General features: G+C 45.3%; 1 protein-coding gene across 1 annotated transcript in view; it reads right to left on the bottom strand.

The window, feature by feature from the left end:
• Positions 1-517: 517 nt before the first annotated feature.
• Positions 518-14,316, bottom strand: part of LOC134965230 (uncharacterized) — a 33,813-nt gene continuing 20,014 nt past the window's right edge. The window contains exons 2-5 of the mRNA XM_063941733.1: positions 5,285-5,425; positions 4,997-5,209; positions 4,012-4,381; positions 518-533 (exon numbers count right to left, since the gene is read on the bottom strand). Of these exons, the coding sequence (XP_063797803.1) occupies positions 518-533; positions 4,012-4,381; positions 4,997-5,209; positions 5,285-5,425 (740 nt within the window). The remainder of the gene's footprint in view (positions 534-4,011; positions 4,382-4,996; positions 5,210-5,284; positions 5,426-14,316) is intronic.

The following is a 14,316-nucleotide window of genomic DNA, read 5'->3' as shown; positions in this document are numbered from 1 at the left end:
AAGCGGACAAACCAGCAGCAGCAGCACTATCACTAAAACAAGCACTGCCATAGTTGTTGTATGGGCAGGATCTGCAGTGACATATGCAGTATCCAATTCTGTCACAGGCATGCCAGGGAGGGTTAGGATTAACCTTGGGGGATGACAGGTTTAAGCACTACAAGGTGGGTTAGGGTTAGGCTGCGGGGTGGGGGGGGGGGGAGGGTTAGGGTTAGGCACTTAGAAGAGATGGTTAGGGTTAAGAACTAAGGGGGGACAGTTAGGGTTAGGCTGCTGGGGGGGGGTTAGGGTTAGCATGCAGGTAGGGAGAGTTAGGGGTAGGTGGACAGGGTTTGGACACTTACCTATGAGCACTGGGATGCCAGTGTTGGCCTTCCTAAGCGCCGGGATCTCGTACCAAGCCCTGTGTAACTAAACATCCATAGGTTATCCAGCTAATGCAGCAGCAGACTTTGTGCTGGTGGCTACCACTTTTGATGTGGATAATGGGTGCTGATGCTCCAACTGTTTAAACCACTTAACTGTCATCACCTCTAGCAGGGACAAGATGAACATTAGCCTACATTAATGTAGCTCCTATTCAGCCTTCTCTATAAATTATCATCTTTTAAAATGCCAACATCTTATACAGCAAAACATATTAAGGGACTGTTACGTAATGACATGAGAAGGTCACAACCTAAGAGTAAAGTTGCCGACTTTCTGGCTGCCCCTTCCAGGAGGGGTAAGCCAAGTCGGCAATACAGCGTGATGGGGTCAAGTGGATGGTGCAGGGGCACAATCGTGTTATCATGGCCTCATCCGCTTGCTATAGAATGTTGCAATTACAAGCACTGAGAAGCGGGGGGGTGGATCAATGAAGATGCAATTCATCTCAAATCGCATCATCTGATGCCTGGATTGCCCACTTCACTCGGGAAGTGAGCAGCCATGAGCCTCCAAGACACTCTCCCACTCTTCTGGGTACACAAGATTTGCCAGTGTCCCAGACATCTCACAGCAGTTACAAATAAAAATAGGTATTTTGTTCCAAATTTGCAATCGAAACATATGACAGTGATGCTGAAGCAGTGGAAGAATCGATTGATGCGGCTGAGGATTTGATTCATCAGAGGCTCTATCTTTGGATGCATATAAAAATGTTAGCATTGGTCCTAATATTAACTTTGTAAAATGAATACTGTTGGTGATACATGCATCACGGTTGCTTTATATCACCAATGTTACTTCCAAAAGAGCCTTCTGGTATATGTGGTCAATCAAAATATGACAGAACTGAAAAGATTGCTCTATATGTACAGTAGACAAGGGCGTAGCTATCATAGGTGCAGGCAGTGCAGCTGCTATGGGGCCCAGAGCTGAGAGGGGCCCACCTTACCTGACAAAGTTCCATGTGTTATATACATTTTTCGCCATTAGGTAGTACGTAGGGGCCCTTTCAAACTTTTTCCTTGGGGACTGCAATAAATCTTGTATGCCCCTGGACCTAATCACTGTAGTGTGGTATAAAATGAACTGTAGGGCATTTTAATGTTATACAATATGAACCAGGGCACTGTAATGAGATGAGACACAATATGAATGGGGAGCACTATATATAATAATGTGAATTGGGGGTACTATGCAGCATAATGTGTTATTGATATTCATAAAAATTGTCTACAAAATATCACACATTCACAGGGGTAAATTTAATAAGCTCCCGATTTTGACCGAGATGGCGTTTTTTCATCAAAGTGTCATCTCGGTAATTTACTAAACTGAAATCACGGCAGTGATGTGGTCATTCGTAATATTTTGGAAGTTCAAGTTAAAAATCACGAATGAATACACCATCGGTCAAATTACGCCTGTTTAGATATGAATCTCGGTCATTTACTAACCATTCGTAATTGTAATTGCTGCCGTGAAAATGCATTTGCGGCCGCGAAAAATTACACATCGTAAAAAATTCCTAAAGAAAAAACGCGCCAGCATTTGAAAAGCGTGTTTACATGTGTACTCAATTATCCATTAGTCACACCTGAATGTTTGGCCCTATAAAAGTGTTCCAGGCACATTTTGAATTTCTCTCACTCTGAAATGGCGGCTGTGGTGTGTGCCAATGAATTTATGTTTGCTGTGGGATACCTTAGACTGCTCCATGAGGCTTCCAGGAATCAGGCCCAGGTAAGTGAACATGGTCAACAGGTTGTCCAGGTGCCGCGGAGGCTGCGCCAGCCTCGTTTTTTTAGAGGGCGTTTAAACTTAAACGCATTGTCCGATGATAGGGTCATACAGATGTTCCGCCTAAATAGAACCAACATTTTCCACCTGTATGACTTTGTCAAACTGGGCCTAGACCCTGAGACAGCACGCTCTCGCTCTGTCTCAGGCCTACACAAACTCCTGGCTGTGTTACACTTTATGGCTACTGGGAGCTTCCAGGCTGTGGCAGGCGACGTCATTGGTATCTCACAGCCCACCTTTTCAAGATATTTGAATCAGGTGAGTCTAAAAATACATATGCGGTTATGGGTAAGTGTTGCTTCTGTAAGTACAAACAACACAGTATTGTATAGAATACCTAACATGACACTCACCTTAGCTTCTTTAATGTCCACTCAGGTTTTGGATGTGTTGGATCCACACATTAATGCCTCAATCTGCTTCCCTACCGAGGAGTCGGAGTGGCGTGCTGTCAGGGTAGCTTTCTATGAGCTTGCTGGCATGCCCAATGTGCTGGGGGCCATAGATTGCACACACGTTCAGCTGAGATCACCTAGGGGCCGGCAATACATATATACAAATAGACATCTGGCACAATCAACTAATGTCCAGGTGGTCTGTGATGCAAACTTTAAAATTATGAGTGTTGTTGCAGGTTACCCTGGTGGCTGCCATGACTCCTTCATCCTCAGTCAGTCATCGCTCTTCGATAAATTTGAGGCCGGACAAATGCCTGATGGCTGGCTGTTGGGTATGTTAAAAATGTTTTGTGTGTATGTCTTTTAACAACAAACTCTAGTTTTGAGTAGGGGAAAGAATAATCTAACACATGTACTAATGTTGACTATATCTGTTTTTCAGGTGATGGGGGTTACGGCTGCTACTCTTGGCTCCTTACTCCATTGTCCCAACCTGATTCTCCTGCTGAACACAGTTACAATCATGCACATAAGGCTACGCGGAATGTGATAGAAAGATGTTTTGGTGTGCTGAAGTCACGGTTTCGGTGTCTGGATAAATCTGCAGGCCTTTTGTTGTATAGTCCCTCAAAGGTGACTAGAATTGTGTTCTGCTGCTGTTTTCTCCATAATCTGTGTTTAAGTCAACATCTGGCACATGATGAGGGAGAAAGCAGTCAGCAAGCAGAGGAGTTAGAAGCATCTGGTGACAGTGTGAGTACATATGTAGGGAGGCAGGTACGGCAAGAAGTGATCCTGCGGTATTTTTCAGGTAAGTTTTTGTAGGATGTAATTATCCTTGACTAAACACTTTGCAATACTTTCTATTGTGTGTTTTGTTACTTACTGTTTGTTGTTTATAGTGGTGTGTACATTGTACTTAGTTTATGTTATAAATACCTTTTCAGTCATTACCCATGAAAAACATACATACATACATACATAGCAGCTTCAACAATGTTTGAGACGGACACAGGAAGTTGTGTGTTTGTCAAATCCAAATTTTTATTGTTTAAATAACATTTGTCAAAATTGTTATTTTTTTCGCTTGTGTGTGCTGGGTGCTGTGCTTTGTGCTGGCTCACTGGCACGTGCTCTGGAGGAACGCCGAACAGGGGAGGTTACTGGCGTTTGGATAGGGGTCGTGGTCCCAGAGCTGGAGGTCACTTGTTGAGCTGCCATCAATGTTATGTTGTTGCTCAAATTATTAATGCTAGCATTCAGTTGTGTGTTGGTTGCAGTGTGGCTGGCTACAATCCGGGATAACGACTCATTCACAACCTGGTTGTGCTGAATGAGTTGAACGAGTGCCTGCTGATGGCGCTGTTGCTCATCAATGATGTGCGTTAAATGAGCCAGCATTTGGTTGTTGTCAGCCCTTATTTGCTCCATCGATGTTGCGATTCGGCCTACTTGTACAATCAGTCTGCCCGAGTTGCGACTAATGCGCGGTAGATGATGGGGCAGACTGGCAAGGTGTTGGGTATGTGCGGTCAGGCTGGCATTGCTTTGGGCCTGTTGGCTTGTCCAACTGGCCCAAAAGTCATCTGGTATTTGTGTTTGGGGTGGAGCTTGTGCCAGTTGTGGACTCATGGAGGCTTGGGGGATATCCTGCAGCTGTATTGGCTGGCTCGGGTCAACAGGTGTAAGTTGCAGTGTGATGGTTGCCTGTTGGTCTTGTCCCTGCTGGTCCACGTTGGCCATCAAGCTGGGCTCTGTATGGGGTGGCCAACATGCAATGTTTATTTTTCTATTAATTTATTTGCTAGTTCTACACATTACTACATTCATAATACTCCATTTTACAAGTTTTTTGACTTGTTTTTGTAAACTTATAATGTGTTTTTTCGCCAAAAACATATATACCATCACAGGCGTGCACATAGACAGACTTGAGTAATCCTCACCTAACTACCTCCCCTCCACAGCATTACAGTGTTATGTCACCTCCCCTGGCCACGATATAGACTGCTTACCTGGATAGTCCAGAGGAGCGGAGCAAGTAAGCAGTCTACATACCGGACAGGGGAGATGTGTGAACACTATAATGTTGTGGAGGATTTTTTTTTTTTTACTTTTGGTTTTTATATTTATTTTAATGTGCACGTGTGTGGCCTAAATTTGTACAAATGTATGTTCTTTTTTAATAATGATGTTGGCGATATCAACCACTAAGACCTTGAAAAATTAAACATTTTCACCTTTAGCAATTGAAGACGTAACATCACATTGCTTGTTATGTCAAACATGTAATCTCAACTCCAACTCACAACATAGTAACTGTACTGTGTAGATTATTTGCTATGTGTTTAGTTTCTGTTTTGACTCACCAGATAACTGAGGTGATCGGGGCTCATCACTCTGTGGACTCGCCAATAGTGCCAGTGGTGGCTGGGGTGACACTGCAGAAATGCGCCGCCTGGGTGGGGAAGATGGAGCCGCAGAGTCCGTGCCAAGACGCCGTGTCTTACTTGGCCTCCTGGGTAAGTGGCCCGAGCCCTGTGATGGGCGCCTTACAGGAGGTCGGCTTACAGAAGCAGAACCTATGAGAATATATAAACATTAATATTTTGTACTTCTATGTGTTTGCAGAATATGTGACTACAGTGAAGTCTTACCTGCAATCCCAGCATCATCCTGAGTTGTCTGAGGCCTGTCTGGCCGGCTGGTCTGTCGGACTGTTGAAAAAGTGGAGCAAACATTATTACCATGCTTTGTGTACAAATTACAACTGCAAAGCCTTAGTGTACTGTAACCATCTATTAGGTATTCGAAAATAAACTAATTTCTGCTTAAGATCTTCGTGCTTCCTTAATTTGTGGTGTATATCAAAATGTACATGGTGTTGCACAAAATAAATCTGTTACATTTGAGAATTATGCGTCAGATATTGCATAGATTGACTACTTGCAAATGTTACCAAAATGTAATTTTGAATTAATAGAACCTTTTTTAGGAAGTAAATAAATCAAATATTTAAAAAAACAATTAGATACAACACCGATGTCCAAGCAATATCGCAAAATTATTATGGCAAATACACATACCAGCAGGCATTGCACCTGTTTTAGCGCAAAATTTAAAAAAAAATACAGCCAAGGCAAGATGGAAAATGCCATTTCTAAACACAAACACACCTTAAGGGTGCATAGGCCTGCAATATCTGACCAACAATTTTTGCATCCTTTACCCTTAAAAAATGATTTAAAAAACATTTAGAGGACATTTAAATAAAAATATAACAAATCAAACTCACCATCCTGCGTGGGTCGGTCCGAATCCCGGACATGAGTAGCAGACACCACTTCTGCAGGAATCAATGCCCGCACAGGCTCCTCCCACTCCCGATAGGTTGCCCGGAAAGGGGGGCCACCTCCGGTTTTTCGGGCTGATTTTGCCTCTTTGGCCATCTTGGCCTTGACACGCCGCTTTATGTCATAGAACCTCTTGCGACACGTGTCCTCAGTCCGCCTCCCCACACCCTCACTATTGACAGCAACTATTACTTGCCCCCACAGGACAGACTTCCTGCGGGAGGACACCTTGCCAGCATCCTGACCAAACAATTGGCGATGGTGCTTCATCAGCTCACGCACCAACTAGAGATGAGCGCCTGAAATTTTTCGGGTTTTGTGTTTTGGTTTTGGGTTCGGTTCCGCGGCCGTGTTTTGGGTTCGAACGCGTTTTGGCAAAACCTCACCGAATTATTTTTGTCGGATTCGGGTGTGTTTTGGATTCGGGTGTTTTTTTCCAAAAACACTAAAAAACAGCTTAAATCATAGAATTTGGGGGTCATTTTGATCCCAAAGTATTATTAACCTCAAAAACCATAATTTACACTCATTTTCAGTCTATTCTGAATACCTCACACCTCACAATATTATTTTTAGTCCTAAAATTTGCACCGAGGTCGCTGTGTGAGTAAGATAAGCGACCCTAGTGGCCGACACAAACACCGGGCCCATCTAGGAGTGGCACTGCAGTGTCACGCAGGATGTCCCTTCCAAAAAACCCTCCCCAAACAGCACATGACGCAAAGAAAAAAAGAGGCGCAATGAGGTAGCTGTGTGAGTAAGATTAGCGACCCTAGTGGCCGACACAAACACCGGGCCCATCTAGGAGTGGCACTGCAGTGTCACGCAGGATGGCCCTTCCAAAAAACCCTCCCCAAACAGCACATGACGCAAAGAAAAAAAGAGGCGCAATGAGGTAGCTGACTGTGTGAGTAAGATTAGCGACCCTAGTGGCCGACACAAACACCGGGCACATCTAGGAGTGGCACTGCAGTGTCACGCAGGATGTCCCTTCCAAAAAACCCTCCCCAAACAGCACATGACGCAAAGAAAAAAAGAGGCGCAATGAGGTAGCTGTGTGAGTAAGATTAGCGACCCTAGTGGCCGACACAAACACCGGGCCCATCTAGGAGTGGCACTGCAGTGTCACGCAGGATGTCCCTTCCAAAAAACCCTCCCCAATCAGCACATGATGCAAAGAAAAAGAAAAGAAAAAAGAGGTGCAAGATGGAATTATCCTTGGGCCCTCCCACCCACCCTTATGTTGTATAAACAAAACAGGACATGCACACTTTAACCAACCCATCATTTCAGTGACAGGGTCTGCCACACGACTGTGACTGATATGACGGGTTGGTTTGGACCCCCCCCAAAAAAGAAGCAATTAATCTCTCCTTGCACAAACTGGCTCTACAGAGGCAAGATGTCCACCTCATCTTCACCCTCCGATATATCACCGTGTACATCCCCCTCCTCACAGATTATCAATTCGTCCCCACTGGAATCCACCATCTCAGCTCCCTGTGTACTTTGTGGAGGCAATTGCTGCTGGTCAATGTCTCCGCGGAGGAATTGATTATAATTCATTTTAATGAACATCATCTTCTCCACATTTTCTGGATGTAACCTCGTACGCCGATTGCTGACAAGGTGAGCGGCGGCACTAAACACTCTTTCGGAGTACACACTTGTGGGAGGGCAACTTAGGTAGAATAAAGCCAGTTTGTGCAAGGGCCTCCAAATTGCCTCTTTTTCCTGCCAGTATAAGTACGGACTGTGTGACGTGCCTACTTGGATGCGGTCACTCATATAATCCTCCACCATTCTATCAATGTTGAGAGAATCATATGCAGTGACAGTAGACGACATGTCCGTAATCGTTGTCAGGTCCTTCAGTCCGGACCAGATGTCAGCATCAGCAGTCGCTCCAGACTGCCCTGCATCACCGCCAGCGGGTGGGCTCGGAATTCTGAGCCTTTTCCTCGCACCCCCAGTTGCGGGAGAATGTGAAGGAGGAGATGTTGACAGGTCGCGTTCCGCTTGACTTGACAATTTTGTCACCAGCAGGTCTTTCAACCCCAGCAGACCTGTGTCTGCCGGAAAGAGAGATCCAAGGTAGGCTTTAAATCTAGGATCGAGCACGGTGGCCAAAATGTAGTGCTCTGATTTCAACAGATTGACCACCCGTGAATCCTTGTTAAGCGAATTAAGGGCTGCATCCACAAGTCCCACATGCCTAGCGGAATCGCTCCGTGTTAGCTCCTCCTTCAATGCCTCCAGCTTCTTCTGCAAAAGCCTGATGAGGGGAATGACCTGACTCAGGCTGGCAGTGTCTGAACTGACTTCACGTGTGGCAAGTTCAAAGGGCATCAGAACCTTGCACAACGTTGAAATCATTCTCCACTGCACTTGAGACAGGTGCATTCCACCTACTATATCGTGCTCAATTGTATAGGCTTGAATGGCCTTTTGCTGCTCCTCCAACCTCTGAAGCATATAGAGGGTTGAATTCCACCTCGTTACCACTTCTTGCTTCAGATGATGGCAGGGCAGGTTCAGTAGTTTTTGGTGGTGCTCCAGTTTTCTGTACGTGGTGCCTGTACGCCGAAAGTGTCCCGCAATTCTTCTGGCCACCGACAGCATCTCTTGCACGCCCCTGTCGTTTTTTAAAAAATTCTGCACCACCAAATTCAAGGTATGTGCAAAACATGGGACGTGCTGGAATTGGCCCAGATTTAATGCACACACAATATTGCTGGCGTTGTCCGATGCCACAAATCCACAGGAGAGTCCAATTGGGGTAAGCCATTCCGCGATGATCTTCCTCAGTTGCCGTAAGAGGTTTTCAGCTGTGTGCGTATTCTGGAAAGCGGTGATACAAAGCGTAGCCTGCCTAGGAAAGAGTTGGCGTTTGCGAGATGCTGCTACTGGTGCCGCCGCTGCTGTTCTTGCGGCGGGAGTCCATACATCTACCCAGTGGGCTGTCACAGTCATATAGTCCTGACCCTGCCCTGCTCCACTTGTCCACATGTCCGTGGTTAAGTGGACATTGGGTACAGCTGCATTTTTTAGGACACTGGTGACTCTTTTTCTGAGGTCTGTGTACATTTTCGGTATCGCCTGCCTAGAGAAATGGAACCTAGATGGTATTTGGTACCGGGGACACAGTACCTCCAACAAGTCTCTAGTTGGCTCTGCAGTAATGATGGATACCGGAACCACGTTTCTCACCACCCAGGATGCCAAGGCCTCAGTTATCCGCTTTGCAGTAGGATGACTGCTGTGATATTTCATCTTCCTCGCAAAGGACTGTTGAACAGTCAATTGCTTACTGGAAGTAGTACAAGTGGGCTTACGACTTCCCCTCTGGGATGACCATCGACTCCCAGCGGCAACAACAGCAGCGCCAGCAGCAGTAGGCGTTACACGCAAGGATGCATCGGAGGAATCCCAGGCAGGAGAGGACTCGTCAGACTTGCCAGTGACATGGCCTGCAGGACTATTGGCATTCCTGGGGAAGGAGGAAATTGACACTGAGGGAGTTGGTGGGGTGGTTTGCGTGAGCTTGGTTACAAGAGGAAGGGATTTACTGGTCAGTGGACTGCTTCCGCTGTCACCCAAAGTTTTTGAACTTGTCACTGACTTATTATGAATGCGCTGCAGGTGACGTATAAGGGAGGATGTTCCGAGGTGGTTAACGTCCTTACCCCTACTTATTACAGCTTGACAAAGGGAACACACGGCTTGACACCTGTTGTCCGCATTTCTGGTGAAATACCTCCACACCGAAGAGCTGATTTTTTTGGTATTTTCACCTGGCATGTCAACGGCCATATTCCTCCCACGGACAACAGGTGTCTCCCCGGGTGCCTGACTTAAACAAACCACCTCACCATCAGAATCCTTCTGGTCAATTTCCTCCCCAGCGCCAGCAACACCCATATCCTCCTCATCCTGGTGTACTTCAACACTGACATCTTCAATCTGACTATCAGGAACTGGACTGCGGGTGCTCCTTCCAGCACTTGCAGGGGGCATGCAAATAGTGGAAGGCGCATGCTCTTCACGTCCAGTGTTGGGAAGGTCAGGCATCGCAAACGACACAATTGGACTCTCCTTGTGGATTTGGGATTTCAAAGAACGCACAGTTCTTTGCGGTGCTTTTGCCAGCTTGAGTCTTTTCAGTTTTCTAGCGAGAGGCTGAGTGCTTCCATCCTCATGTGAAGCTGAACCACTAGCCATGAACATAGGCCAGGGCCTCAGCCGTTCCTTGCCACTCCGTGTGGTAAATGGCATATTGGCAAGTTTACGCTTCTCCTCCGACAATTTTATTTTAGGTTTTGGAGTCCTTTTTTTTCTGATATTTGGTGTTTTGGATTTGACATGCTCTGTACTATGACATTGGGCATCGGCCTTGGCAGACGACGTTGCTGGCATTTCATCGTCTCGGCCATGACTAGTGGCAGCAGCTTCAGCACGAGGTGGAAGTGGATCTTGATCTTTCCCTAATTTTGGAACCTCAACTTTTTTGTTCTCCATATTTTATAGGCAGAACTAAAAGGCACCTCAGGTAAACAATGGAGATGGATGGATTGGATACTAGTATACAATTATGGACGGACTGCCACGGTTAGGTGGTATAAAAAAACCACGGTTAGGTGGTATATATTGTAATACAATTATGGATGGACGGACTGCCTGCCGAGTGCCGACACAGAGGTAGCCACAGCCGTGAACTACCGCACTGTACACTGGTTGATAAAGAGATAGTAGTATACTCGTAACAACTAGTATGACTGACTATGACGGTATAAAGAATGAAAAAAAAACCACGGTTAGGTGGTATATATTATAATACAATTATGGATGGACGGACTGCCTGCCGAGTGCCGACACAGAGGTAGCCACAGCCGTGAACTACCGCACTGTACACTGGTTGATAAAGAGATAGTAGTATACTCGTAACAACTAGTATGACACTATGACGGTATAAAGAATGAAAAAAAAACCACGGTTAGGTGGTATATATTATAATAATACAATTATGGATGGACGGACTGCCTGCCGAGTTCCGACACAGAGGTAGCCACAGCCGTGAACTACCGCACTGTACACTGGTTGATAAAGAGATAGTAGTATACTCGTAACAACTAGTATGACTGACTATGACGGTATAAAGAATGAAAAAAAAACCACGGTTAGGTGGTATATATTGTAATACAATTATGGATGGACGGACTGCCTGCCGAGTTCCGACACAGAGGTAGCCACAGCCGTGAACTACCGCACTGTACACTGGTTGATAAAGAGATAGTAGTATACTCGTAACAACTAGTATGACTGACTATGACGGTATAAAGAATGAAAAAAAAACCACGGTTAGGTGGTATATATTGTAATACAATTATGGATGGACGGACTGCCTGCCGAGTTCCGACACAGAGGTAGCCACAGCCGTGAACTACCGCACTGTACACTGGTTGATAAAGAGATAGTAGTATACTCGTAACAACTAGTATGACTGACTATGACGGTATAAAGAATGAAAAAAAAAACACGGTTAGGTGGTATATATTATAATACAATTATGGATGGACGGACTGCCTGCCGACTGCCGACACAGAGGTAGCCACAGCCGTGAACTACCGCACTGTACACTGGTTGATAAAGAGATAGTAGTATACTCGTAACAACTAGTATGACACTATGACGGTATAAAGAATGAAAAAAAAACCACGGTTAGGTGGTATATATTATAATACAATTATGGATGGACGGACTGCCTGCCGACTGCCGACACAGAGGTAGCCACAGCCGTGAACTACCGCACTGTACACTGGTTGATAAAGAGATAGTAGTATACTCGTAACAACTAGTATGACACTATGACGGTATAAAGAATGAAAAAAAAACCACGGTTAGGTGGTATATATTATAATACAATTATGGATGGACGGACTGCCTGCCGAGTGCCGACACAGAGGTAGCCACAGCCGTGAACTACCGCACTGTACACTGGTTGATAAAGAGATAGTAGTATACTCGTAACAACTAGTATGACTGACTATGACGGTATAAAGAATGAAAAAAAAACCACGGTTAGGTGGTATATATTATAATACAATTATGGATGGACGGACTGCCTGCCGACTGCCGACACAGAGGTAGCCACAGCCGTGAACTACCGCACTGTACACTGGTTGATAAAGAGATAGTAGTATACTCGTAACAACTAGTATGACACTATGACGGTATAAAGAATGAAAAAAAAACCACGGTTAGGTGGTATATATTATAATACAATTATGGATGGACGGACTGCCTGCCGACTGCCGACACAGAGGTAGCCACAGCCGTGAACTACCGCACTGTACACTGGTTGATAAAGAGATAGTAGTATACTCGTAACAACTAGTATGACACTATGACGGTATAAAGAATGAAAAAAAAACCACGGTTAGGTGGTATATATTATAATAATACAATTATGGATGGACGGACTGCCTGCCGACTGCCGACACAGAGGTAGCCACAGCCGTGAACTACCGCACTGTACACTGGTTGATAAAGAGATAGTAGTATACTCGTAACAACTAGTATGACTATGACGACGGTATAAAGAAAGAAAAAAAAATACCACGGTTAGGTGGTATATAATTATACAATTATGGATGGACGGACTGCCTGCCGAGTGCCGACTGCCGACACAGAGGTAGCCACAGCCGTGAACTACCGCACTGTACTGTGTCTGCTGCTAATATAGACTGGTTGATAAAGAGATAGTATACAACAATATACTACTATACTGGTGGTCAGGCACTGGTCACCACTAGTCACACTGGCAGTGGCACTCCTGCAGCAAAAGTGTGCACTGTTTAATTTTAAATTAATATAATATTATGTACTCCTGGCTCCTGCTATAACAACCTGCAGTGCTCCCCAGTCTCCCCCACAATTATTATAAGCTTTTATACATTGATGTGCAGCACACTGGGCTGAGCTGAGTGCACACAGACTGAGTCACACTGTGTGACTGCTGTGTATCGTTTTTTTCAGGCAGAGAACGGATATAGCAGAGAACGGATATATTAAATAAAAGTTAACTTAACAACAACTGCACTGGTCACTGTGGTAAACTCTGTCTGCACAATCTCTCTCTCTCTCTCTCTCTTCTAATCTATTCTAATGGAGAGGACGCCAGCCACGTCCTCTCCCTATCAATCTCAATGCACGTGTGAAAATGGCGGCGACGCGCGGCTCCTTATATAGAATCCGAGTCTCGCGAGAATCCGACAGCGTCATGATGACGTTCGGGCGCGCTCGGGTTAACCGAGCAAGGCGGGAAGATCCGAGTCGCTCGGACCCGTGAAAAAAAAAGTGAAGTTCGTGCGGGTTCGGATTCAAAGAAACCGAACCCGCTCATCTCTAGCACCAACGCCATGTTTTCAGAATAGCTGAACTTAATATTCCTGCCAGTCTTGGTAGTGGTGCGTGGCTGCGGAGCCACAACACCATCACTATCACTGGAGAATACAGCAACAGGCACCCCCTCCTCCTCCTCCTCACTACCCCCCTCCACCTCACTAACAGCCTCCACCTCACTAACAGCCTCCACCTCACTACCAGCCTCCACCTCACTACCAGCCTCCACCTCACTAACCTCCGCCACCACACTGACCTCTGAGTCTGACATGATGACAAACGACAAAAAACACTGAAAAATCAAAACACAAAACACACTCCTCCACTACTACTACTACTACACACCACACAGCCAACACACACGCTCACTCACTCACAAACAATGACAAAAGACTTTAAAAAAAAACAAGGACAAAAAAATAGACAAACTGAGAAAAAACAATACGACAAATAGGACAAGACTACTTACACACACAGTACAGCACTCAACAATCACAAAACTCCTCTCCAAAACCTCCAAAAACTCCACCAAACTCACCAACTCCAAATACACCTTCCTCTCTCCTCTCCACTAGCTAAACCCACGAGGTGCGGTGTGTTTGGGGCGGTTTTATAGTAATATGCACAGACACTCCTCCTTCACGAATACAACCAATCACGGACGCGTGACAAAAACGAAACTTAGGACTAAAAACGCGGCAGCAATTTCTAAATCACTGCCGTAACAGACATGTGACGCAGTCGTAAAAATAAACAAAAACGCGGCCGCGAAACAACAAACGCGGCCGCATTATACAGCAAAAAACCACGAATGACATCGACATCGGAACAACAGAAAAACACGAATACGACAGCTTAGTAAATGAGTCGTAATCAATTCAAAAAGTTGCAATTTTACACTGTCGATGTCATTCGTGATTGAACTTTGACCTGAA

This window comes from Pseudophryne corroboree, chromosome 10 (genome assembly GCF_028390025.1).
Source record: "Pseudophryne corroboree isolate aPseCor3 chromosome 10, aPseCor3.hap2, whole genome shotgun sequence".
In the NCBI taxonomy this organism is placed as follows: Eukaryota; Metazoa; Chordata; class Amphibia; order Anura; family Myobatrachidae; genus Pseudophryne; species Pseudophryne corroboree.
The sequence above is the reverse complement of the archived record's forward strand: the minus strand, read 5'-3'. Positions and strand labels throughout refer to the sequence as shown.